The sequence below is a fragment of the Dendrobates tinctorius genome, unplaced genomic scaffold (genome assembly GCF_039654945.1).
Source record: "Dendrobates tinctorius isolate UK_male_01 unplaced genomic scaffold, ASM3965494v1 ptg000136l, whole genome shotgun sequence".
Classification (NCBI taxonomy): domain Eukaryota; kingdom Metazoa; phylum Chordata; class Amphibia; order Anura; family Dendrobatidae; genus Dendrobates; species Dendrobates tinctorius.
Window position 1 is genome coordinate 2,251,519 of NW_027361804.1, and position 25,275 is coordinate 2,276,793.

Consider the following 25,275-nt stretch of genomic DNA (forward strand, 5'->3'; position numbering starts at 1 on the left):
GTTTCTGGACGCTTTCTCCCCTCAGTCTCCCCCCCCCCCCCCGGTTTCTGGCCGCTTTCTACCCTCAGTCCCCCCCCCCCCCCCGGTTTCTGGACGCTTTCTCCCCTCAGTCTCCCCCCCCCCGGTTTCTGGCCGCTTTCTCGCTTTCTCCCCTCAGTTCCCCGGTTTCTGGCCGCTTTCTCCCCTCAGTCTCCCCCCGGTTTCTGGCCGCTTTCTTCCCTCAGTCCCCCGGTTTCTGGCCGCTTTCTCCCCTCAGTCCCCCGGTTTCTGGCCGCTTTCTCCCCTCAGTCCCCCGGTTTCTGGCCGCTTTCTCTCCTCAGTCCCCCCCCCGGTTTCTGGCCGCTTTCTACCCTCAGTCCCCCCCCCCCCGGTTTCTGGACGCTTTCTCCCCTCAGTCTCCCCCCCCCCCCCGGTTTCTGGACGCTTTCTCCCCTCAGTCTCCCCCCCCCCCCGGTTTCTGGCCGCTTTCTACCCTCAGTCCCCCCCCCCCCGGTTTCTGGACGCTTTCTCCCCTCAGTCTCCCCCCCCCCCCCGGTTTCTGGCCGCTTTCTCGCTTTCTCCCCTCAGTTCCCCGGTTTCTGGCCGCTTTCTCCCCTCAGTCTCCCCCCGGTTTCTGGCCGCTTTCTTCCCTCAGTCCCCCGGTTTCTGGCCGCTTTCTCCCCTCAGTCCCCCGGTTTCTGGCCGCTTTCTCCCCTCAGTCCCCCGGTTTCTGGCCGCTTTCTCTCCTCAGTTTCCCCCCCGGTTTCTGGCCGCTTTCTCCCCTCAGTCCCCCCCCCGGTTTCTGGCTGCTTTCTCCCCTCAGTCCCCCGGTCTCTGGCCGCTTTCTCCCCTCAGTCCCCCCCCCCCGGTTTCTGGCCGCTTTCTCCCCTCAGTCCCCCGGTTTCTGGCCGCTTTCTCTCCTCAGTCCCCCCCCCGGTTTCTGGCCGCTTTCTCCCCTCAGTCTCCCCCCGGTTTCTGGCTGCTTTCTCCCCTCAGTCCCCCGGTCTCTGGCCGCTTTCTCTCCTCAGTCCCCCCCCGGTTTCTGGCCGCCTTCTCCCCCTCAGTCCCCCCCGGTTTCTGGCCGCTTTCTCCCCCTCAGTCCCCCCGGTTTCTGGCCGCTTTCTCCCCTCAGTCCCCCGGTTTCTGGCCGCTTTCTCCCCTCAGTCCCCCCGGTTTCTGGCCGCTTTCTCCCCCTCAGTCCCCCCGGTTTCTGGCCGCTTTCTCCCCTCAGTCCCCCCGGTTTCTGGCCGCTTTCTCCCCTCAGTCCCCCCGGTTTCTGGCCGCTTTCTCCCCTCAGTCTCCCCCCCCAGGTTTCCCCCCCCGGTTTCTGGCCGCTTTCTCCCCAGTCTCCCCCCCCCCCCCGGTCTCTGGCCACTTTCTCCCCTCAGTATCCCCCGGTTTCTGGTCGCTTTCTCCCCTCAGTCTCCCCCCCGGTTTATGGACGCTTTCTCCCCTCAGTCTCCCCCCCCCCCGGTTTCCCCCCCCCCCGGTCTCTGGCCGCTTTCTCCCCAGTCTCCCCCCCCCCCCCGGTTTCTGGCCGCTTTCTACCCTCAGTCCCCCCCCCCCCCCGGTTTCTGGACGCTTTCTCCCCTCAGTCTCCCCCCCCCCCCCCGGTTTCTGGCCGCTTTCTACCCTCAGTCCCCCCCCCCCGGTTTCTGGACGCTTTCTCCCCTCAGTCTCCCCCCCCCGGTTTCTGGCCGCTTTCTCGCTTTCTCCCCTCAGTTCCCCGGTTTCTGGCCGCTTTCTCCCCTCAGTCTCCCCCCGGTTTCTGGCCGCTTTCTTCCCTCTTTCCCCCGGTTTCTGGCCGCTTTCTCCCCTCAGTCCCCCGGTTTCTGGCCGCTTTCTCTCCTCAGTCCCCCCCCCGGTTTCTGGCCGCTTTCTCCCCTCAGTCCCCCCCCCCCCCCGGTTTCTGGCTGCTTTCTCCCCTCAGTCCCCCGGTCTCTGGCCGCTTTCTCCCCTCAGTCCCCCCCCCCCGGTTTCTGGCCGCTTTCTCCCCTCAGTCCCCCGATTTCTGGCCGCTTTCTCTCCTCAGTCCCCCCCCCGGTTTCTGGCCGCTTTCTCCCCTCAGTCTCCCCCCGGTTTCTGGCTGCTTTCTCCCCTCAGTCCCCCGGTCTCTGGCCGCTTTCTCTCCTCAGTCCCCCCCCGGTTTCTGGCCGCTTTCTCCCCTCAGTCTCCCCCCGGTTTCTGGCCGCTTTCTCCCCTCAGTCCCCCGGTTTCTGGCCGCTTTCTCTCCTCAGTCTCCCCCCGGTTTCTGGACGCTTTCTCCCCTCAGTCCCCCCCCGGTTTCTGGCCGCTTTCTCCCCTCAGTCCCCCGGTTTCTGGCTGCTTTCTCCCCTCAGTCCCCCGGTCTCTGGCCGCTTTCTCTCCTCAGTCCCCCCGGTCTCTGGCCGCTTTCTCCCCTCAGTCCCCCCGGTCTCTGGCCGCTTTCTCCCCTCAGTCCCCCGGTTTCTGGCCGCTTTCTCTCCTCAGTCCCCCCCCCCGGTTTCTGGACGCTTTCTCCCCTCAGTCCCCCCCCGGTTTCTGGCTGCTTTCTCCCCTCAGTCCCCCGGTTTCTGGCCGCTTTCTCCCCTCAGTCCCCCCGGTTTCTGGCCGCTTTCTCCCCTCAGTCCCCCGATTTCTGGCCGCTTTCTCCCCTCAGTGCCCCGGTTTCTGGCCGCTTTCTCCCCTCAGTCCCCCGCTTTCTGGCCGCTTTCTCCCCTCAGTCCCCCGGTTTCTGGCCGCTTTCTCCCCTCAGTCCCCCCGGTTTCTGGCCGCTTTCTCCCCTCAGTCCCCCGGTTTCTGGCCGCTTTCTCCCCTCAGTGCCCCGGTTTCTGGCCGCTTTCTCCCCTCAGTCCCCCCGGTTTCTGGCCGCTTTCTCCCCTCAGTCCCCCGGTTTCTGGACGCTTTCTCCCCTCAGTGCCCCGGTTTCTGGACGCTTTCTCCCCTCAGTCCCCCGCTTTCTGGCCGCTTTCTCCCCTCAGTCCCCCGGTTTCTGGCCGCTTTCTCCCCTCAGTGCCCCGGTTTCTGGCCGCTTTCTCCCCTCAGTCCCCCCGGTTTCTGGCCGCTTTCTCCCCTCAGTCCCCCGCTTTCTGGCCGCTTTCTCCCCTCAGTGCCCCGGTTTCTGGCCGCTTTCTCCCCTCAGTGCCCCGGTTTCTGGCTGCTTTCTCCCCTCAGTCCCCCCGGTTTCTGGCCGCTTTCTCCCCTCAGTCCCCCGCTTTCTGGCCGCTTTCTCCCCTCAGTGCCCCGGTTTCTGGCCGCTTTCTCCCCTCAGTCCCCCGCTTTCTGGCCGCTTTCTCCCCTCAGTCCCCCGGTTTCTGGACGCTTTCTCCCCTCAGTGCCCCGGTTTCTGGCCGCTTTCTCCCCTCAGTCCCCCGCTTTCTGGCCGTTTTCTCCCCTCAGTGCCCCGGTTTCTGGCCGCTTTCTCCCCTCAGTCCCCCGCTTTCTGGCCGCTTTCTCCCCTCAGTCCCCCCGGTTTCTGGCCGCTTTCTCCCCTCAGTCCCCCGGTTTCTGGCCGCTTTCTCCCCTCAGTGCCCCGGTTTCTGGCCGCTTTCTCCCCTCAGTCCCCCGGTTTCTGGCCGCTTTCTCCCCTCAGTGCCCCGGTTTCTGGCCGCCGTCCCCACATTCCTCCTCTTCCCCGCGTTCTCACCATGTTGCTGCTTTACTCTCGGTGCAGCGTCCAAGTTGCCATAGAGACCGCGGGGTCTTCTGGGAGCTCGGCGCAGCCGGTGACGTCACTGGGAGGCGCCGCGTTGTTGCCGGAAGTCGGTTGGAGGTCAGTGCGGGGAGCAGCGGCCCCCAAATCCTTCCTCTCCGCCCCCGGTCACACCGCCGCCGGGGCATGCTGGGAGTTGTAGATCTCTCAGATTCCACAATAAAGTGGAATTTGGTCAATTATTGTTTTCATTAATTTAGCACTGATTGGCTGCAGCCTTCTTGTGTGCTCTAACCTGAGAGTCTCTGAGCGCTGCAGCCAATCACTGGTCACCAGGAGGGCGCAGAGTATGGAGGATGAGTGCTGAACGGGCGCAGGATCGAATACGGGTGTTTTTAGGGCAGTTTTGTGCCAGAGAAAAGTAAAATGTCTCAGAATAAGGGCGCAGTCAGCTGTATATACCGGAGAGACATCAGCTGCGGTGCTGGGGCTGGCTGCGGCTCTCCGGACTGGCAGCGGTGCTGGCTGCGGCTCTCCGGACTGGCAGCGGTGCTGGCTGCGGCTCTCCGGATTGGCCGCGGTGCTGGGACTGGCTGTGGCTCTCCGGACTGGCCGCGGCTCTCCGGACTGGCAGCGGTGCTGGCTGCGGCTCTCCGGATTGGCCGCGGTGCTGGGACTGGCTGTGGCTCTCCGGACTGGCCGCGGTGCTGGGACTGGCCGCGGCTCTCCGGACTGGCCGCGGCTCTCCGGACTGGCAGCGGTGCTGGCTGCGGCTCTCCGGATTGGCCGCGGTGCTGGGACTGGCTGTGGCTCTCCGGACTGGCCGCGGCTCTCCGGACTGGCCGCGGCTCTCTGGACTGGCTGCGGCTCTCTGGACTGGCCGCGGTTCTCGGACTGGCCGCGGTTCTCGGACTGGCCGCGGCTCTCCGGACTGGCAGCGGTGCTGGCTGCGGCTCTCCGGATTGGCCGCGGTGCTGGGACTGGCTGCGGCTCTCTGGACTGGCTGCTGTGCTGGGACTGGCTGCGGCTCTCCCGACTGGCCGCGGTTCTCGGACTGGCTGCGGCTCTCCCGACTGGCCGCGGTGCTCGGACTGGCTGCGGCTCTCCCGACTGGCCGCGGTGCTCGGACTGGCTGCGGCTCTCCCGACTGGCCGCGGTGCTCGGACTGGCTGCTGCTCTCCCGACTGGCCGCGGTGCTCGAACTGGCTGCTGCTCTCCCGACTGGCCGCGGTGCTCGAACTGGCTGTGGCTCTCCGGACTGGCCGCGGCTCTCCGGACTGGCCGCGGCTCTCCGGACTGGCCGCGGCTCTCCGGACTGGCCGTGGCTCTCCGGACTGGCCGCGGCTCTCGGACTGGCCGTGGCTCTCGGACTGGCCGTGGCTCTCGGACTGGCTGCGGCTCTCCCGACTGGCCGCGGCGCTCGGACTGGCTGTGGCTCTCCCGACTGGCCGCGGTGCTCGGACTGGCTGTGGCTCTCCCGACTGGCAGCGGTGCTCGGACTGGCTGCGGCTCTCCCGACTGGCCGCGGTGCTCGGACTGGCTGCTGCTCTCCCGACTGGCTGTGGCTCTCCGGACTGGCTGTGGCTCTCCGGACTGGCTGTGGCTCTCCGGACTGGCTGTGGCTCTCGGACTGGCTGTGGCTCTCCCGACTGGCAGCGGTGCTCGGACTGGCTGCGGCTCTCCCGACTGGCTGCTGCTCACGACTGGCCGCGGTGCTCGGACTGGCCGCGGCTCTCCGGACTGGCCGCGGCTCTCCGGACTGGCCGCGGCGCTCCGGACTGGCCGCGGCGCTCCGGACTGGCCGAGGTGCTCGGACTGGCTGCTGCTCTCCGGACTGGCTGTGGCTCTCCCGACTGGCAGCAGTGCTCTGACTGGCTGTGGCTCTCCCGACTGGCAGCGGTGCTCGGACTGGCTGTGGCTCTCCTGACTGGCAGCGGTGCTCGGACTGGCTGTGGCTCTCCTGACTGGCAGCGGTGCTCGGACTGGCTGTGGCTCTCCTGACTGGCAGCGGTGCTCGGACTGGCTGTGGCTCTCCTGACTGGCTGTGGTGCTCGGACTGGCAGCGGTGCTCGGACTGGCTGTGGCTCTCCTGACTGGCTGTGGTGCTCGGACTGGCCGCGGTGCTCGGACTGGCTGTGGCTCTCCCGACTGGCTGTGGTGCTCGGACTGGCTGTGGCTCTCCCGACTGGCTGTGGTGCTCGGACTGGCCGCGGTGCTCGGACTGGCTGTGGCTCTCCAGACTGGCCGCAGTGCTCGGACTGGCTGCGGCTCTCCGTACCAGAGTGTGACTGATTCATGTATTTCACCCGGCCAGTCCGAGCATTGCGGATGATCTCTGATTTATACGGTCGCTGACTGCGCCCTGGAGCATTAGAAACGTCACACAACAGGTTTTTTTTATCGCAATTTTGAAAAAAAACTTGCGTCTTTTTTTAAAAAGTGACATGGTGAATTAGGCTAAAATATATTCAGATTTGAGTCCTCAGTGATTTATAACTTTTCTGAATATTTTTCTATCTACTGCCTAACACGGTACAAAGATAGATATCTTTCCTGTATCAAATTAGGCTAAAACAATCTAAATACCCCAAATCACCCCTGTACTGCTGAACCGAAAGAATAAAAGATGAAAACAAGTTCACATAAAGAAAGGTGCCAAGTAAATAAGGAAGGAGACATAATTATTGGGAACAATTTTATTCCAGGGACAAAAGCACAAAAAGTAACAATGAATTGACTCTTGTCACTCCCTAGAAACTTAATAAAAGTTGATTATAAGTTCTAATCACCTAGAAATTGTGATATCAAGAAACGTAACTTATCCTGCAAAAGCCGAAAAAAAAATACAAACGTTCTGGATTTAGGATGCAACAATGGGAGCGTGGGTGGTAGGAGACCCCAGCCCCCGCCCAGAGCAGCAGGGAACGCTCCCACCGGGTCCATACAGTCTGCCCGACAGTTTACGCTGTTTTCTCCCCTGCGAGTGAGTGGGTTTTCGTGATCCACAGCGCAGATTTCCTGCAGACTATTCCTCCGCGCATTCACCGGCGGGCTCGCCTTCCTCCTCCTCACACCCATCTGCTTCTCTTTCAGCTGCACCCTCCATGATGTGCTGACCGCAGAGCTCCGTCCCTCAGGTGTGGACATGGCGAATCCTTTGCGAGGAGAGGTTGTGAAGCTGTACAAGAATGTAAGCCCCCCAGAAATTACCACTGCCTTAGCTTGCTCATCCAGAGCCTCCTGACCCATGAATAGTATGCCAGTTTCTACTGCTCCAGACTGACCTGACCTGTGCTTTGTCCAGAGTATGTCTTAAATAGGATTCTAGGCCTTCAGTGGAGACTGACACACCACAGGTTGGAGGGCGTAACTGTACATAATACAGGTTTATACACCATTCTGGGTGCTGCCCCCTACAGGCACTCATTAGTGGTTGTCAGCTCATCGACAGCTTTCCTCCCCTGTATAAGACCATCCATCTTTCTCATCTGCAGCTTCTCTTCTTGGGACGAGAATATCCCAAAGGTGAAGCCTTCTTCAAGGAGCGACTGAAGAAAGCCTTCATAAAGAACAAGGACGTCAGCGACCCGGAGAAGATCCGGGAACTTATCTCTCGGGGGGAATTCGTCATTAAAGAGCTGGAAGCGTTATATTACCTGCGCAAGTACCGTGCGATGAAGCAGCGATACTACGAGGACGGACCCGGATCCTAGAAAATGAGGATGTGAACTGAGGCCAAAGCACAGAAGTGGTCGGCGGCTGGAGGGAAGGTCCATGTGCCTTACATCCCCCGGCCGAGGTTGCACGGCGACTGTGGCCGAGACACAGATCACGGTTTGCTGCTGCTACATCACAGCACAGTGCAAGGAGCGAAGTCACAATGTAACCAGCGACGTACAGCGAGACGCACATCCTGAGGGATTCACGTCGCTCGTCCTCTGCACTTACTGCTCTGTGATGTAGCAGCGGCAAACTGAAACCTGTTGGCCAAAGTCACCGCGTAGCCCCGGCCCAACTGCATTATGGTAAAAGGCAAAAATCGCCTGACGATTGTCTGCAGGGGCGAGAGATTGGTAATAAAGCGCAATCACTGCACCCCGAGGTCTCGGCTCCCACTATTCGTCTGCTTGCTGTCAGTGATTCCAATTATTTACATTCAGAGGGCTGAGCACATCCTAATACTAAATGTGTAAATTGCCTCTTTGGAGAGGAAGACTACGAGAATAGCGCCACCTGATGGAAGTAGCAATCCTAAAAGTCAATATCGACCCTCATCACGTGCGTTAGTATAAAAGTCAAATCAGAATCTCAATTTGGAGACACGGTGTTTCGGGGTATTGGCCCTCATCAGTGCAAAGCATGAGATCTGATTTGGCTAGGAGACCTAATACTGCAAACTTGTTACAATGTATCAGTGGTGGACATCTCTCCTGTGTGCAGCTTGTTACAATATACAGTTATGCTCAAAAGTTTACATACCCCAGCAGAATTTTTGCTTTCTTGGCCTTTTTTTTCAGAGAATATGAATGTTAACACCAAAACTTTTCCTCCACTCATGGTTAGTGATTGGGTGAAGCCATTTATTGTCAAACTATTGTGTTTTCTCTTTATAAACCATAATGACAACTCAAGACATCCAAATGACCCTGATCAAAAGTTCACATATACCCTGGTGATTTTTGCCTGATAACATGCACAGAAGTTGACACACATGGGTGTGAATGGCTACTAAAGGTAACATCCTCACCTGTGACCTGTTTGCTTGTAATCAGTGTGTGTGCGCATAAAAGCTGAGTGAGTTTCTGGGATCCAGACAGACTCTTGCATCTTTCATCCAGCCACTGATGTTTCATTGTGAGTCATGGGGAAAGCAAAAGAAGTCACCGGATCTACGGGAATAGGTAGTTGAACTGTATAAAACAGGAAAGGGATACAAAAAGATATCCAAGGAACTGATAATCACAGTTTGAACGCTGCTGACTGGCATTAACAAATGGAAAATCAGGGGCTCTATAAAAACAAAACCACGGTCAGGTAGATCAACAAAAATGTCGCCAACAACTGCCAGGAAAACTGTTCGGGATGCAAAGAAAAACCCACAAATAACATCAGCTGAAATACTGGACTCTCTGAAAACTAGCGGTGTGGCTGTTTCAAGATGCACAATAAGGAGGCACTTGAAGAAAAATGGGCTGCATGGTCGAGTCACCAGAAGAAAGCCATTACTGCGGAAATGATACAAAGTATCTCACCTACAAAACAGCACAGAGACAAGCCTCAAAACTTCTGGAACAAGGTCATTTGGAGTGATGAGACCAAAATTGAACTTTTTAGCCACAACCATAAACGTTACACTTGGAGAGAGGTCGACAAGGCCTATGATGAAAGGAACACCATTCCTACTGTAAAGCATGGAGGTGGATCACTGATGTTTTGGGGATGTGAGCTACAAGGCACAGGAAACTTGGTCAAAGTTGAAGGAAAGATGAATGCAGCACGTTATCAAATACTGGACGCAAATTTACAATCATCAGCCCAGAAGCTGCGCATGGGACGTACTTGGACGTTCCAACATGATGATCCAAAACACAAGGCCAAGTCGACCTGTCATTGGCTACAGCAGAACAAAGTGAAGATTGTGGAGTGGCCATCTAAGTCTCCTGACCTCAAGCTGGGGAGATCTCAAGCGCGCAGTTCATGATAGACAGCCCAGGAATTTACTGGAACTGGAGGCTATGATTTCATGTACACAGAGATAAGATAATATAATCATAAGCCATATGTACATAGCCTAAGTGTAAAAAAAAAAAAAAAAGGGCACCAAAGATTCAAATGGAGACAGAAGGGTACGTGTGTCTCTTTAAGAGTATGGCCTGTTTCACACATCCGTTTTTTTGACGTCCACCAAAGTGTGAAAACACGGATCCGTTTCCGTTTTGCCACAAACGGATGCTACCGGATCCATTTTTTGGACGGATCCGCTTTAGCCACTAATGAAGTCTATGGGGAAAAAAACGGATCCACCATAAAAATGGCGGATCCGTTTTTTTCCAAAACAGCCGATTTTGATGGACGTCAAAAAACGGATGTGTGAAACAGGCCTAAATGAAATGGGATGTCAGCACGTCATATGCCCTAAGCCTAGTTATGATAAAAGGGCAGAAAGGATCCATAGAGCCATGAATGCAGTGGCACTAGGTATAGGATAGAAATAAAGTGCATGTGCAATGGACATATTCAATTGTGAAACTAAAGTGGGTGATCTAATCATAATGGAAAAATACATATGTCCATAATGATGGTGGGAAAACCTAAACGCAGTGCAGAGACTAGGTACAATAGGAGTACAGAATGACAGGTATGGCCAAAAATGCTTAGTAAAGCTAGTAGATGCTGTAAGGGGCAAATACCTGTGTGGTCTGGGTGGTACTAGCAGGAACCCACCCCGACGCACGTTTCGGATCAAGTCTTTGGTGGGGGGGAGGTACGCACTTTGTGTCAGTAACACAGTGTGGTCTTATCTGTTGCTTTCCTTTTTTGTCTTCAATACATTTTGTACACTATCACCTATTGGTTTGTACGTCTATTTGACCACACAGTTCGTTTTTTTCCTTCGGTTTTCCCATCCAGCCTTTAGCACAGAGAATCAGCACCACCGTCACGGCCACTGTCACCAGAAGTTATTTATTACGTTACAATAAATAGGAGCGTTACAGTTAATGACAAAATAAAACGACGTCCACGGAACAAACTCCTATAAAACCCTACAAACAGTGGTCATTGTCTGGCTGTAGTCCCGTCATGACAACACGCGGCGGCCACAAAGTATGAAAACACACTCAGATAATAAAAAGCACAAATGTACAAAATGTGCACGTTCTATACAAAAATAGTTCAATACATTCCAAGAAAATGGAGTCTGGGATCTCCAGGGGGGGGGGATGAGCGAGACACAGCGAAACGCACAGCTGGGGAGGGGAGACAGCGTGTTATTACAGTCACCCTACAACGTATCACCCGGCAGCTACGTCCTTGCGTTCAGAGCCAGAAATGCCAATATTTACCGTAATCCACGGTGACAAACATCAGCCATTGGTAGATTAGTGCCCCCAACTCATTAAGTTATTGGATTAACAGGCTAATAAAGGACATGTGAAAAAAACCAAAGTTTACTGTGCCTTTAACTCAAGCCCCCGCCCTCCAGAGACTCCACCCACTATATGATCTGTGATCGTCATTCAATGCCTGATCACATCCTTCCTTTCAGTTTATGATCATTCTGCACCTGCTGTAATGTGATCAGCTCTCGATGTACTGGTGAGAAGGGCTGCAGTGTAAAGGATGGTGGGCTACACACTTCCTGTATAAAGAAGTGCTGCAGTGTAAAGTATAGAGAGAAATAGCCTATTGGAAGAGCTCAGCGACTGCTGGCCAGAGACTGCGCTGGCACAACGCTGGTGAGCCGCCATCATGAAGATTAGCTACAGCTGGTGAGCATCGCCCGGAGCTGGGCCGCATGTACTGATGACTTTCCCTTTAAGAGGATGTGCTCAGTCATACTTACAGTGAGGTAGATGCAGACCCCCGGCTACAGTTCAGGAGCCTGTGGTAGTCAGGACATGCTGGGAGTTGTAGTTTTGCACCCTGGATGCAACAGTGTATACAGGGCAGACGATCCCATTCATCCCACAGCGAGTCGGCCCCCGGCGGAGCGCAGCACACACAGCTGATAATGGCACCAAATGTGATCATAACGATGGGGGGCTCATCTTCCCGACTCCCAGCCTCCTCTACAGAAAATGGCGGGGAGCGTTGTCCTATATCTGGCTACACTCAGTGGCACAAGTCTAAGTACCTGCCGGGAGGGGAGGAAAGAGGCGCAACATCAACAGCACAGATCATGGAAGACTTGATTGACCGGACCCCCCGCCCCCACCCAAAAAAGAAATCTCAGCGACCAATGTACCACCATGACGCATGCAGCCGGGCATAACGAAGTGCTGCCGCTGGTGACCCGACCGCATGGATGTAAGATTATATCATAGACGTATCAAGATGCTCAGGATCATACATAATGCAGAGCGAAAGTCTCTCCTACACTGCTGTCTTTGTAATTGTATTATCCCCCAGAGCTGCGCTCCCTATTCTGCTGAAGTTACCGTATGCATACATTTATCCTGTATTAAACACCAGAGCTGCGCTCACTTTCTGTTGATGGAGTCCCTGTGTAAATACATTACATTAATGATCCTGTATTATGCTGCAGAGCTGCACTCGCTATTGTGCTGGTGGATTCACTGTGTACATACATTACTGATCCTGAGTTACCTCCTGTATTATACCCCAGAGCTGCACTCACTATTCTGCTGGTGAAGTCACTGTGTACATACATTACTGATCCTGAGTTACCTCCTGTATTATACTCCAGAGCTGCACTCACTATTATGCTGGTGCAGTCACTGTGTACATGCATTACTGATCCTGTATTTTACTGCAGAGCTGCACTCAGTGACTTCACCAGCAGAAGACTATGTACAGGATAACGTATGGACACCAGCAGAAATAATGAGTGCAGCTCTGGAGCATATAATAGGGTCAATAATGGATACCCAACCGTCAAACCAAAGCTGTGACTTTTGTAGGAGTGGAGTGTTGCCATCCTGCATAAATCCCGAGGCTTCAATCATCGCCGTTAGCACCGCGGTGTCACATTGTGGGTACAGGGGGAGGGTGAGGAGCACATTTAGTAAAGTTATAAAGTCACCAATGCAGCTGTAGTGGTGGCGTGCAGGGAACTGATGGAGCACTACAAGTCCCAGACGTCTCGTGCAATGAGCCCCCAAGCGGAGATGGCATCTACATCATGTGATATAAAGTCTTGGTTCAGTCCATCTCGGGTGTGAAGCTGGAGGGCGAGCAGAGCGCCACCCGGTACATGCACAGACGTCTTCTACCGCCACCGCCCGGACACCATGATGCTGGCACGATGGGCACAGGGGGCAGCGCCAGAAGTGGGGGGAGACCAGATGCTAATAATTTAGTGTATAATGTACAAGGTGGGCACGGAGGGGACGCAGCGGACCCCGATCACAGGATGAGACACTTGGACTTGTTTTTTTTCTTCTTCTTTTTGCCCTCTTTGCTCATCTTCTCTTTGTGCTTGCGGATTTCTCGTACTAATGTGTAGAAAGCATCGTCCACCCCCTGAAAAAAGGCAGAAAAAAAAAAAAAAAAAAAGAGAGGCTGGTCAGCAAAAGGCAAAAACCAGAGACCCCCAGCTCGTATATGGATGAAGACAGAAAGCATCTTAAAAGGGGTTGTGCCACGGCGGGTTGTTCTGCACAAAGTTAAGCCCAAAGCCCACTGTCCTAGCACAGCACCGGGTAGCAGAAAAGTATCCAGTCATTAAAGGGATAGTCCGAGATTCGAAGAAACATGGCTGCCTTCTTCCAGGAACTGCGCCACCCCGTCCTTGGGTCTTGCAGCTGGGTAAGAGTACGGAGCTGCATTACCACATAGACCCTGTGGACAGGGATGGCGCCACTACATGCAGAAGGCAGCCCCCGAAATCTGTGTGTGATGTTACTGGGTACGACAGCCAAGGACCGGCCGCCGCAGCCCCCAACGACCTCCCCGCACCCCCAGATGTAGACACTTACCGGCTCACATTACAAGGCATTTTTTTATTTTCACGCAGCCGGGCGTCTTTTCTTCTTTGCTGATCTTTTTCAATCTGTATTGTCGGATTTCTCTCACCAAAGTATAAAAAGCATCCTCCACTCTCTGCATTGTAAAACACAACTCTTATCACTCACATGGGGGCACCGGTCCCACCCCGGGGGGGCCGCCGTACTGGACGGCACCCTGCTTCCCTAGGTGGAAATACAATCCTGAGGTCAGGGGGAGTCAGGCCGTGTCTGAGCGGCAGCGCCCTCTGTGGACAATCTCCGGTGTGTAGAAAGTTTCATCCCAGCAGAATGGAAACTTCTGCAACTTTCTCCTATGCATCACTGCAGCTGAAGTGGGGGGGAGGAGATAGAAGTGGTGATAAACAGCTTTCATCTTGGCCCCTGGGGCCCCGGCTGTGTCTGACAACTGGGGACCTGCTATACCGCAGGAGCTTTAACTCCACGCTGTGGACTGACAGCGCTTGGTCATCACCTGTTAACATTTCATATGTAATGTTCTACCGTCCTCAGAAGGGATCTCGCACCCGCTGGGTGGCTGCAGAGATCACGTACTGTGACATGGAAAAGTTTGTGCACTCCTGGTCAAAAGTAATGTTATTGTGAACAGTTAAGCAAGTTGAAAATGAAATGATCTAAAAAGGCCTAAAGTTACAGATGACACACTAAAAATTACAAAAATGAAAATGAGCCACTGCAAAAGTTTCTGTACCCTACATGGATAGTACCTACTGGTGAAGCACCACCTTTTGCAAGGATCACAGCTTGTAAACACTTTTTTTAGCCAGACGAGAGTCTTCCTATTCTTGTTTGCAGGATTTTCCTCTGTTCTTCCTTGGAGAATTCCTCCCGTTCTGTGAGATTCCTGGGGCGTCCGCCATCCTCTATTTTGAGGTCTAGCCACAGATTTTCAATGATGCTCAGATCAGGGGACTGTGAGGGCCATTGTAAAACCTTCATCTTGCACCTTTTGCGGTCATCTATTGTGGATTTTGATGTGTGTTCATGTGTAGCAGCCATCCTCATTTCACCTTCAGCTTTTTTACAACTGGTGTTATGTTTGCATCAAGAATTTGGTGAAATTTCATTGAATCCATTCTTCCCTCGACCCGTGAAATGTTTCCAGTGCCATTAGCTACAAAACAACCCCAACCCATGATTGGTCCTCCTCCATGCTTAATGGTAGGTGAGATGTTCTTTTCCTGAAATTCTGTGCCTTTTTTCTCCACACATACCTTTGATCATTGTGGCCACAGATTTAATTTTATCCTCATCGTCCACAGGACTTTGTGGACCTCCACCATTTTCAGAATGCTCGGCAGCTGTTTTTGGCACAAGGTTAGAGGAGGCTGGGTTTTTATGAAGTTGGAAATTTGCCTTTCCTAATAACAATGAACAAGCCATAACCCTAACAGGCTAATTAAGGTCTGAAACATTGATCAGAGTTATCAAGGCATGTAAGTCTCCAAGGGTGCCTAAACTTTTGCATTGGTCCATTTTGTAATTGTTAAATAGGTAAAAGATATATATTTTTGCCTTAAAAACAAAGGAAATGTGTCAGTTCATGTTCAACTTCCTTAACGGTTCACAATAATTTTGACCATGGGTACCCAAACTTTTACATGCCACTGTAGATTACGGACTACGTTGGAAAGTTGCATAAGTTTTCCTTGTGCAGTGCTGAAGCTCTGATGCAGCAGTCACCCATGTGCATGGCCGCTTGTGTCAGGAGGGTCCAGTGATAATTACGAGGTTGCTGGAGATTCGATGACTTTGGATCATTGAGAAGCAGAGTGTTTTATCAATGCAGAGAGAAGAGCAGAAGAAAAGACCAAACACCATGAGCTGCGATCAGATCACCCCAGCGAATTATTGGAGGTGCAGCCAAAGCAGATCATCATTATACAAGAATGCAGAGCCCACCGTTGTGTCACCTCCGAGGCTGGAGCCCCCCAAAAGTGAAGAGCCCCCTGCCATCTGGATTAAGCCCCACACGTAGGTACCCACCAGTGAGAGGCTGGGCCTCCTGAGTTATGATTAGACAGTCATGCAATCAGTAGCAAGGATCACTGTTGTCACCCCGATTATTCCCATGAGCGGTCACAATGATAAAGAAACAGATCAGTTATGAACTTGGTAAAGGAAAAATCCACCTGAACCGCTCAGCTTTGTGCCCTGAGCGTGACAAGAGAGGTATCAAGGGGTCTGGCTGCCTGCTTACTTTAACAGATGAGCCATCTTCCTCCTCCTGCGTCACCGCTGATGTAAAGAGGAGGCTGGCTTATCTAGTGAAGTCAGCTGCCCGGTATTTGTTTTTATGCCAGGAAGACCCTTTTAAAGAGGGAGTGCAGACCCTCAGTAGTATGCATCAAGCTCCTGCTTCCCCTTGCATCCAGTTTCTGAGACCCCAGCTGCCCCGGGTGAGTGGTGGATTCCTCCTTTAAAAGTGAGCCACAAAAACACAACACTGAGAATAGAATTTATTGAGAGAAAAAGTGAGAAGGGCCCCAGAGCAGAAATCACAGAACGGAAACGGAGGGTAGATGCATCTGCACAGAAGTGACCTCCAGAGTGAGGAGCACTGACCCCCCACTCATTACATGTCAGGAGACAAGCAGGGCTGTGGAGTCAGAGTCGGTGCTCATTTTGGTGGAGTCGGAGTTGGAGTCGGTATAAAATGGAGCGACTCCGACTCCTAAAATATATAATAAATTGGGTACAGTAATTCAATGCAGGATGTGCTGAATATTTTTTCATAGGAGTTTGGGAAAGTTATGAAATGTCCTATAAAGGGCTGTTCTATTCCTGATCTAAGGCTACATTCACACACAGCGTTTTTCCTGTGTTTTTTGAGGATACGTTTTTCAGCTGCAAAAGCTGATCATCTTTTTAAAAAACCGCATCACCTGAAAGGTTTTTGAGCTCATAGATAATGTTTTCAATAGCAAAAGCAGATTAGAAATCTGCTCTATCTATCCATATCTGTCTATCCATATCGTATCTGTACCAAAAAGAATGAAAACCGGGTAGTACACCAATATATATTCTGTTCTATCTAAATGTCTTGATTATTGTATCATAGAAATGATTAAATGTCTGAGGTTCACATTGCACTACAATACATTTTTCACTTAAATATAAGCAATATGTGTGGGAGTCGGAGTCGTGGAGTCGGTGTAAGGGAAATTGAGGAGTCAGAGTCGCAGGTTTGGCTTACCGACTCCACAGCCCTGGAGACAAGTGTCTAAAAAGGCTGCGCGGCCCTCCTCTGTAAGGTGCACGAATACAATACTACTCCGTAGTAGTATGAAAGACAGATTAGGCACTCCGATTTTGAATGCAGATAATAAAAAATACTTTGTCAATACAGGTACATCCAGTGCCGTGCAGTGGACATGGCAGTGCATTACTGCAGCGCCATCCGAGACCGGATCCAGGAAGATTACACTGCTCAGCTGAAAATGACCTGTATGTCTTCTAATCTCGATGGCGATACAATTTCCGATGAAGGCCTAGTTGTTGGCCAAAACATCATACGTTTTCCATACAGTGGATATATCTGTATTAGAGTATTTTTTTATTTTCTGCATTCAAAGTCGGAATGCTGAATCTATTTTTCATATCGGCAGCCGATATCACACAGGGAAGTCGGAGCCTTCTGGGGGGGGGGGGGCAAAGTGTTCTGTCAGGGCCAAAGCGAATACAACATAGAGGGGATTGCAGCTCTGACCAAACTCAAATGTTAAAGCAGCAGGGAAACCTGATAGTAAGCGTTTAAGGCCCCAATACAGCAAGGACATGGCAGGAGGCTGCCATGAATAAGAGGCAGGAGAAAGACCACCCTCCTGCATAATGCCAATCAACAGCAAACAGAGATGTTGAAACACAGGGCCGTTACATAGGGCTGGACTATATAAGGGAGCATGGTAAACTCTACCCCTCTTACACTCAGTTTCAGGGGGTGCCATATTGTAGTGTCCCCCCCCCCCCCCCAACCCGGTCCATCCCAGCTACGTTGGCCAGACCCTTTAGCTCCTCTGGCAGATACAGTCTCTGATCGTCCATCGGTAACCTGCACAGGGTCAGTACGGGCGAGTGATCATTACCCAGTGACTATCTTCCCCTGGGCCAGCGGCCGCCCCGTGCACAGTTATCAGTTCGCTCCAATCATTAATGAGGACGCTGGATTATCAGTCACACATTAACCGAGATATCAGGACACCGAGGAGATGTGCGGGGAAAACAGTTGGGAAATCTTAGGATTTTCTGGGGCCAGTCACCACAAGGAGAGCCACCCATTACCCTGAGCCCAGACCTATCTTCATCTTTTGAAGACCCTGCATGTCCCGCACTGCAATGGATGTCTCCCCCAATATACCAGGAGACTACAGGGGAATATAGCAACAGGATCCGCCGCAGTCTGCCACATATGGGGAGACGATGTCCAGTAAGGGCCCCAGCAGAGCACCAGACCCCTATCGCTAAAATGGCAGGACAGGAGCGCCCAGCGGAGCTTTGTTCTCCGCAGAGACTGAGGACCGGTTTGATAAAACGTCTGTCGAGTCAGTCTGCAGCTTTTGCCCCTCTGTAAGTCTAGTGGGGGATCTCTGCACCTCCACTTAGCAAAACCACAAGCAGAGAAGGAAAAACGAGGTCCAATAGAAAGTGCTTCCAATGCATCATATAAACAATCCCACCTTCACTGATCAGATTCCCACATTGTGTACACAGCTCCCATGCAGACTGATTTATCCCAGGATTTGCAGATACAGACGTGCTGAGGGTCAGATGCATAGCACACATTGCGAGTGTCATTTGTCTTTATTAGGAGGCGTCCCACACCCTGTACATTGAAGCCGCCCATCAGCGCCGCTCGTTACCTGTCTGGTTTTCGCAGACGTCTCAATAAAGGGAATGCCGTAACTCCTCGCAAGGTCCTGAGCTTGTTTGGTGTCTACTGTCCTAGAAGGAAGGTCACATTTATTGCCAACTAAGACCATGGGGACGTCCTCAGAGTCCTTCACCCGCTTTATCTGCTCCCTGTAGGGAAAGAGAATACAGAAGGTGATGGACACCATGTGCTAGGTCCAGGAGCCACCACCTGCCACAGCAGAGTCCAGGACCCGCCGTCCACGACAGACCCCCGCAGTGTCCAGTACCTGCTGCCTACAGCAGACCCCTCAGGGTCCAGGATAGTTCATACATATCTGCTTCCTGGAGACCCTCGTGTTATAGGAGAGGCTTTCCCTCATGTTCTTCCAGCCTTACCTATAATGGTGAATGTCCTCGAAGGATTTAGTGTTATTAATGGCGAAGACGCAGAGGAAGCCCTCCCCCGTCCTCATGTACTGGTCTCTCATGGCGCTGTACTCCTCTTGACCTGCAGTGTCCAGTATGTCCAGGAGGCATGTCTCCCCATCGATGACTACCTGCTTCCTGTACGAGTCCTGAAGAGAGAACAGCAAGACTGAGGATGAAGTCAACAACAACCAGAACCCGTCCCTGCTGCCAGCAGAATAGTGATCGCAGCTCTGGAGTAAAAGACAAGATAATGAGGAGTTCTATAGGCAGCGCCTCTCACCTCTATAGTGGGATCATACTCGTCGACAAAATGGTTCTGTATGAGTTGTATGGTCAGGGCGCTCTTCCCGACGCCTCCAGCCCCGACCACCACCAGTTTATATTCTGTCATTTTTGATCAATCTGGAAGAAAAAAAAAAAAAGAAGTTATTAATAATCTGTTGTAAAATTAGGACTAGAAAACAGGAAGACGAGTTCTATTAATACAGCCCCAGCCCACGGTGCGGTCTATGTGGCCCTCACTGTTAACAGGAGGTGGAAGAGTGGAGCGGCTGCAATTATCGTCTATAAATGCAGAAAACAGGCAATGTGCACCCGGCAATCAGCGGCGGCCGTGTACACAGGACAGTGAGGAGGGTGAGACGCCATCAATGGGCCCAGTGTGAGGCAATGGTTGCAGAGGGTCCTATGGTGACAGTAAAGACGGGTGGAGGGAGATGTGGACAACAACCTAGGTTTGTTCGGGCCCCTGATCGAGAAAACCAGAGTCCATGATCAGCTCTGTAAAAGAAGCCTTACAGCACAGCGCCACACACTGTAGTGGACGGTCTCTGGTACTGCAACTCCGTTCACATAACTGCAATAGGAGCGCAGCCACTGGATTGGCGGAGGTGGTGTTTGACACCTGCCGTGATATCCTTAGGATAGGTTATCAATATCACTAGTCCTGGACAACCCCTTTAATTGCACATCATATCGCCAGAATAGTGCATCACTGTATCACGCCATGACGTCGTGTGCCTCCAGGCCGGACCCTACTAATAGCCCCAAACCCAATTCACTAAATACCAGTCATTCCGAAAAACTGCAACAGAAACATCCTGGAGTCGGAGAGCGCGGCCGAGCCAAAGTCAGGAGTGAAGATGGTGGAGAGGCGCAATTATCCTCGTTGTAGATTAACCCGAGCACCTGAGGCTTCTTATCCACCCGCAGCCGGTCCGTAGGGGACTCCAAAGTCTCCGCCGTGAGCACATGATCCCAGACAAAGGTCACACATGAGCGGTGGAGGCGCAGATTATAGGGCCATCACCAGGACAGGCAGGAGACAAGGGGGGATAGCCATAATTCTGTACACAAAGCAACTAATGCTCCTCATGCATTCTCTGCTTTCCGTCAATAAATAGAGACTTTGGTATGGTCATTCCCATTGAAGAAAATTGGAGAGAACTGCACCCATGGGCAGCCATATCTTCATCCAGTGTCCAGGTACATAGCCACCTCAGCAGTTGGATGGGAGTTCGGCACATATTTATGGCATATGCAATGGGGAATATATGTAACCCATCCCTGCTCCAGACCAGATTGTTACACTGTGGGTGCAAGGGAACAACAATCATCCAGGTGAGGTGATAATCCTGACGGCCACCGCTCCTGCGCCCCATATGTCCAGGGATCCTTGCCCTCCTAATCACTGGGGATGTCGATTTATGGGCAACAAGTAGCTGCGATGGTCATACAAGAATCCCCTGAAAGACTGTATTCACACGGAGCAGACATGTTGTGCAGTTTTCAATCCCGATAGAAAGAGTACCAAATCTAATCCACAATCCAGGAAGAAAAAAAAAAAAAAAAAAAAAAAAAATCTGCAGGCAAAACTTCCCGTGGGGCAGATTTGTTGAGGATCCGAGAAGGAAACAAACCTCCGACTTTCTGAAAACTTAACATGTCAGAGGTTTGGATTGGTTGGAGGCTCTTATTTCAGGACCCCTCCGAATTGCTAAAAACATCAGAGTCCAGGTAGATGCTCCAGACCCTCAAATTAATCCAGACCGCCAGCAAGTAAAACTTCTGACAAGTCCCTCACCTGAGAAGACTGAGCACAGCGAAGCGCTTCTGCTTCAATGTCGGACCCCTTGGATCAGAACTTATCACGTCACTTGGACACGTCGGAAACTTTCTGAAAGTGCAGTTACAAAGTCCACAGCTGAAGTGGAACACGCAGCGATCGGTTCCCGGAGTTCATGGTGACCAGCTTCTGTACAAGGGAAGCAGCGATGGAGGCTTTCTGGTTACACCACCTGCCGATGACATTTACTGAAGATTCTCCAGGGGGTAAACGTACCACGATGTGTAGACGGGGAGCGCTAGAGACACCTGCGACTTCAGGAAGAGTGGCAGACAGGTGTAGGCCGGGCGTGGTAACCTGTTCAGCAGGCTCCGGCACACACTGAAGACTACGCGGTTTATGTACACTGGCAACACGAGCCACGGTCGAAGCCAGAAACCTCCATATACACATAGCAGTGCCATAGCAGCGACTGCAAGCAGAAGCCATGGTCAGAGCTCCACAGCGGGCCTTCAACCTCACCAGCTGTGTGCAGTCAGTGAATGAGAACAAGTGTTTACATCCAGAAATCCTGCGCTGATGCGATACTTCCCACAGCTGAGGGGTTGTTACATTTGTATAATTCTCTGATCTAAACAGAACTCTGAAAAGACACTGTGACCAACCATCACATCTCTGCATCCTACAGATCGCTAGTGCACGGACCCCACTATATGTTCATAATGGACCACGAGTGAAGCGGTCACCTGCACAGACACATGATGCAGACACCAGAGAGCTGGCGAGCAGCACATCTATACTCCCAGCGCCCCGTCGTGCAGTCAGATCTGCGGGGTCTTATCGTTAATGCAGAGTAGCCATGCTCTAGTGGGGTCTGTAGAGAAAGTCCACCAGATACGTGGAGATGGACCACAGGTTAACTTGCACGGGTTTACCATGCGCTCACCCACTTGCCGCTACTATATTCCACTGTGGATTACACCTGCATAAATACAAAGTGTTTTCGTCTGCTGCGGATCTGAGTGTAGTCACTTTTAGCACTTGTTCCGGAAAAGCTCTTGGCACAAATGTTGGACATGTCCGTAGGGTCCCGTTCACCCGATGGAGGGAATGTTACTCAGCTATATGGCAGAATATATACAGCCAAACATTGATATCGGGCCTACATGCGACATCTGTCACGGTGTTCCCGCACGTTGGCATCTGTTGGAGGAACACGTTAGGGAATCCTCCTGATGCACACAGCGCCATATGCTCCAAACACATGACTGAACCATCATCTTATTGTAACAGAGGAATACTCAGATCCTCCCCGATCATAAAACTGGAGTATCTGACCAACTGGTCCACACAGAGTCTGAGAACGAAACTCATATCAGCATGATGTCCCCAGGTTATCCGCAGCACAGAGGAACTGCAGCGTTCTGTGCTCTGCACAAGCCTGGTGGCCACGAGATCTCACCACTGCAATGTCCACTTTCTAAAGATCAGGCTAGTAAGGCAACAGACCCAATATTGTGCATTTTGCAGTTTTCTTTACGCCAACACATTGTCCCACTTCGTGATCTACAATGAGGGAATCAATATGAAGTTAAAACCACAAAATGCGCCAGTCCCCATCGGTTTCAAGGTTTAGCCAAGAAGACATACACCACTTCATATACTTTAAGGACAGCAAACCGAAGCCGGAGGAATCGTGTCAGATTACTACTAGTTACATAAAAGTCTGTAAAGTCCCGACACAGATTTCCTGATCACATAGGTCTTGCACTTTGAACACTGATGTGTAAACCAGCCGTTACTTAGGCCTTGAGGCACGGACTACCCATAGGCCCTGCTGATGATCTTGTGGCAGGAGACCTGGGGCTGGGTCCCTGCATCACGGTCAGGATCTGGGACCTCACAACACATTTTGGACATTGCCGCTTGTCAAATCCCAAAAGGTGTGTAATATACGCAGTGATAGGATTCGGCTCAGATTGCCAGTATGTGATTGCAGGAAAAGAACCAACACAGAAGCAGGTAAGAACGTAGTCTGACCGCTGTTATGCAAGTCACTTACTTTCAGTCACACAAGCCGAGCAGAATAGGGAGTACATTGCATACCGTTAGGTGCCCACGATCCGGAGTTGCTGCGGGTTGGACGTTGTGTACTTCTGGAGCGTCAAACTTCTTACGGCCAGCTGTTACAGCATAGTGGATGGGATTTCAAGAAATCTCGCGTCTACAGAGTCTTTTCAGACCGCACGTATAAACGCGGTGAATGTGTGCAGGTAAATCCGCATTGCTTCACTGAACTGTAGTCAACAGACGGCAGCGCTTTGTACGCAGCGAACATAAACGGTGTCCAGAGCGCTGCTATGCCCGAATTGTGGGCCTCCGGACTCAGCGAGCGGCACTGCTCATAGAAAATCCACCAGAACAATCTCTAGGGTCGCCTAATCCAGTGCACTGCCTGTGCCCACAATACACAGACCGGGGGGTGCCATTATTCTAATAGTGTAGGATCACACATACGTCCGGTCCTCCTTGGCAGTCTTCATTTTTGGAGCCAGCATTGTTGATGCCTGTGACAACTTCATGGGGCGTAGTGAATGCCAGAGGTGTCACATGTACCCTCTTCTGCTTACACCACTTGCACAGCAGTGTGAACCTGGCCTCTGTTGATGACATGACCACTGCGGCCTTGGATTGGCATCACTGGAAGCCCGGACCATGTAGAGGTCGGCGGAGTGTGTGGAGGTCTCCTTTTACATTTAAAGTCTTGCTGGATTTATGGCTTCTGCTGCTACCGATAAGCCACAGCAAGAGCCGTGATCACAGGGGTTTCTTGTGGATTGTGACCACCCCAGAGACAGACACGCCAGAGGCGACATTCTGCATGAAATCGTCCACAGAGCGTGGAGGAGATCAGCGTCACTAGGCCCATAAGAGATCATGTATAGTAATGCGGAGGAGGAGATCAGCGTCACTCGGCCCATAAGAGTTCATGTATAGTAATGCGGAGGAGGAGATCAGCGTCACTCGGCCCATAAGAGATCATGTATAGTAATGCGGAGGAGGAGATCAGCGTCACTCGGCCCATAAGAGATCACGTATAGTAATGCGGAGGAGGAGATCAGCGTCACTCGGCCCATAAGAGATCACGTATAGTAATGCGGAGGAGGAGATCAGCGTCACTCGGCCCATAAGAGATCATGTATAGTAATGCGGAGGAGGAGATCAGCGTCACTCGGCCCATAAGAGATCATGTATAGTAATGCGGAGGAGATCAGCGTCACTCGGCCCACAAGAGATCATGTATAGTAATGCGGAGGAGGAGATCAGCGTCGGCCCACAAGAGATCATGTATAGTAATGCGGAGGAGATCAGCGTCACTCGGCCCATAAGAGATCATCTATAGTAATGCATGGAGGAGATCAGCGTTGGCACATAAGAGACTATTGTGAACCCAACAGAAGATCCTTAGCGATGACGGGAAGTGCGGACGTCCTCCGGGATAGCACGTTGAGCCCCGTCCTGACCGGGTTGGACTGCAGTCAATATACACATAGGACCAATGCTTGCAATTAAATATTTTTGCAGCCTGTGGGTCACAACGCAGCCAGTCACATTGTGCTGTGGTCAATCGCGATCTCTGGCCACATCGCAGAGCGTCCCCCTACCAGTATGGCACGGCTAGTTCTTACAGTACCCACAGCGGGTGCCCACCACCACCTCACCCACAGGGCCCCGTCACCTCACCCTCAGCTTGGGGCCACCATCACCTGACTCACAGGGCCCCGTCACCTCACCCTCAGCTGGGGGCCACCATCACCTGACTCACAGCAGGCACCCACCATCACTTCACCCACAGGGCCCTGTCACCTCACCCACACCAGGCACCCACCATCACTTCACCCACAGGGCCCTGTCACCTCACCCTCAGCTGGGGGCCCACCATCACTTCACCCACAGGGCCCTGTCACCTCACCCTCAGCTGGGGGCCCACCATCGCCTGACCCACAGGGCCCTGTCACCTCACCCTCAGCTGGGGGCCCACCATCGCCTGACCCACAGGGCCCTGTCACCTCACCCTCAGCTGGGGGCCCACCATCGCCTGACCCACAGGGCCCTGTCACCTCACCCTCAGCTGGGGGCCCACCATCGCCTGACCCACAGGGCCCTGTCACCTCACCCTCAGCTGGGCGCCTCCAATCACAGTGGCAGATTTTCCACCTGGACTTCTGATTCCAGAATCCACAGCTGAATACAAATCGGAGATCGGAGATGATCACCCAGCCAGTCAGGATAATGATCGCCCGATCAGCCGGGGCCAGAGCCGCCCACCCTGCAGTCAGCGGCCCCTGCGCTCTGCCCTCCGAGGAGGGAGACTGCAGCAGAGCCCCCTGCGCCCACACACTGCAGCACGGCACTGACCCGCCCTCAGCCCCCGGCGCACTCACCGCTCTCCGGCTACACGTCCATACTCCTCTCGGTGGCGGAGCCGTCCACTCCCGGTGAGAGCAGCCCGGAGACAGGGTACAGCGAGGCCGCGTCCGGACGCCCAGTCACCAGGCCGCGCAGCCGGAGACTCCCAGGGGCTCTTTAAATACGATCTATAAATACTACAG

At 52.9% G+C, this 25,275-nt stretch overlaps 3 protein-coding genes across 7 annotated transcripts in view; 1 reads left to right on the top strand and 2 right to left on the bottom strand.

The window, feature by feature from the left end:
* The window catches only part of DNAI7 (dynein axonemal intermediate chain 7), a 58,608-nt gene extending 54,878 nt beyond the window's left edge, over positions 1 to 3,730 (bottom strand). For both annotated transcript variants that reach the window (XM_073544012.1, XM_073544011.1), the window contains exon 1: positions 3,605 to 3,730. In XM_073544012.1, the coding sequence (XP_073400113.1) occupies positions 3,605 to 3,607 (3 nt within the window). In that variant the 5' untranslated portion in view covers positions 3,608 to 3,730. The remainder of the gene's footprint in view (positions 1 to 3,604) is intronic.
* ETFRF1 (electron transfer flavoprotein regulatory factor 1) lies at positions 3,639 to 7,705 on the top strand. The gene is made up of 3 exons (XM_073544022.1): positions 3,639 to 3,730; positions 6,704 to 6,800; positions 7,105 to 7,705. The coding sequence occupies exons 2-3, from the start codon at positions 6,756 to 6,758 to the stop codon at positions 7,321 to 7,323; spliced, it is 264 nt and encodes an 87-aa protein (XP_073400123.1). The 5' UTR covers positions 3,639 to 3,730; positions 6,704 to 6,755; the 3' UTR covers positions 7,324 to 7,705.
* Positions 7,706 to 10,275: 2,570 nt separating this feature from the next.
* KRAS (KRAS proto-oncogene, GTPase) lies at positions 10,276 to 25,253 on the bottom strand. 4 transcript variants are annotated; one of them, XM_073544021.1, is made up of 7 exons: positions 25,108 to 25,253; positions 18,878 to 18,999; positions 18,565 to 18,743; positions 18,177 to 18,336; positions 13,278 to 13,393; position 13,132; positions 10,276 to 12,814 (listed from the first exon to the last, which is right to left on the bottom strand). In XM_073544021.1, exons 2-7 carry the CDS (start codon positions 18,986 to 18,988, stop codon positions 12,698 to 12,700), a joined length of 684 nt encoding a protein of 227 aa, XP_073400122.1. In that variant the 5' UTR covers positions 18,989 to 18,999; positions 25,108 to 25,253; the 3' UTR covers positions 10,276 to 12,697. The 4 variants fall into 4 exon arrangements, with proteins under 4 accessions (XP_073400122.1, XP_073400119.1, XP_073400120.1 ...); XM_073544018.1 differs by lacking the exon at position 13,132 and having other exon boundaries at positions 13,270 to 13,393; positions 25,108 to 25,251; XM_073544019.1 differs by lacking the exons at position 13,132; positions 25,108 to 25,253 and adding an exon at positions 24,840 to 24,985 and having other exon boundaries at positions 13,270 to 13,393.
* Between the last annotated feature and the right edge of the window lie 22 nt (positions 25,254 to 25,275).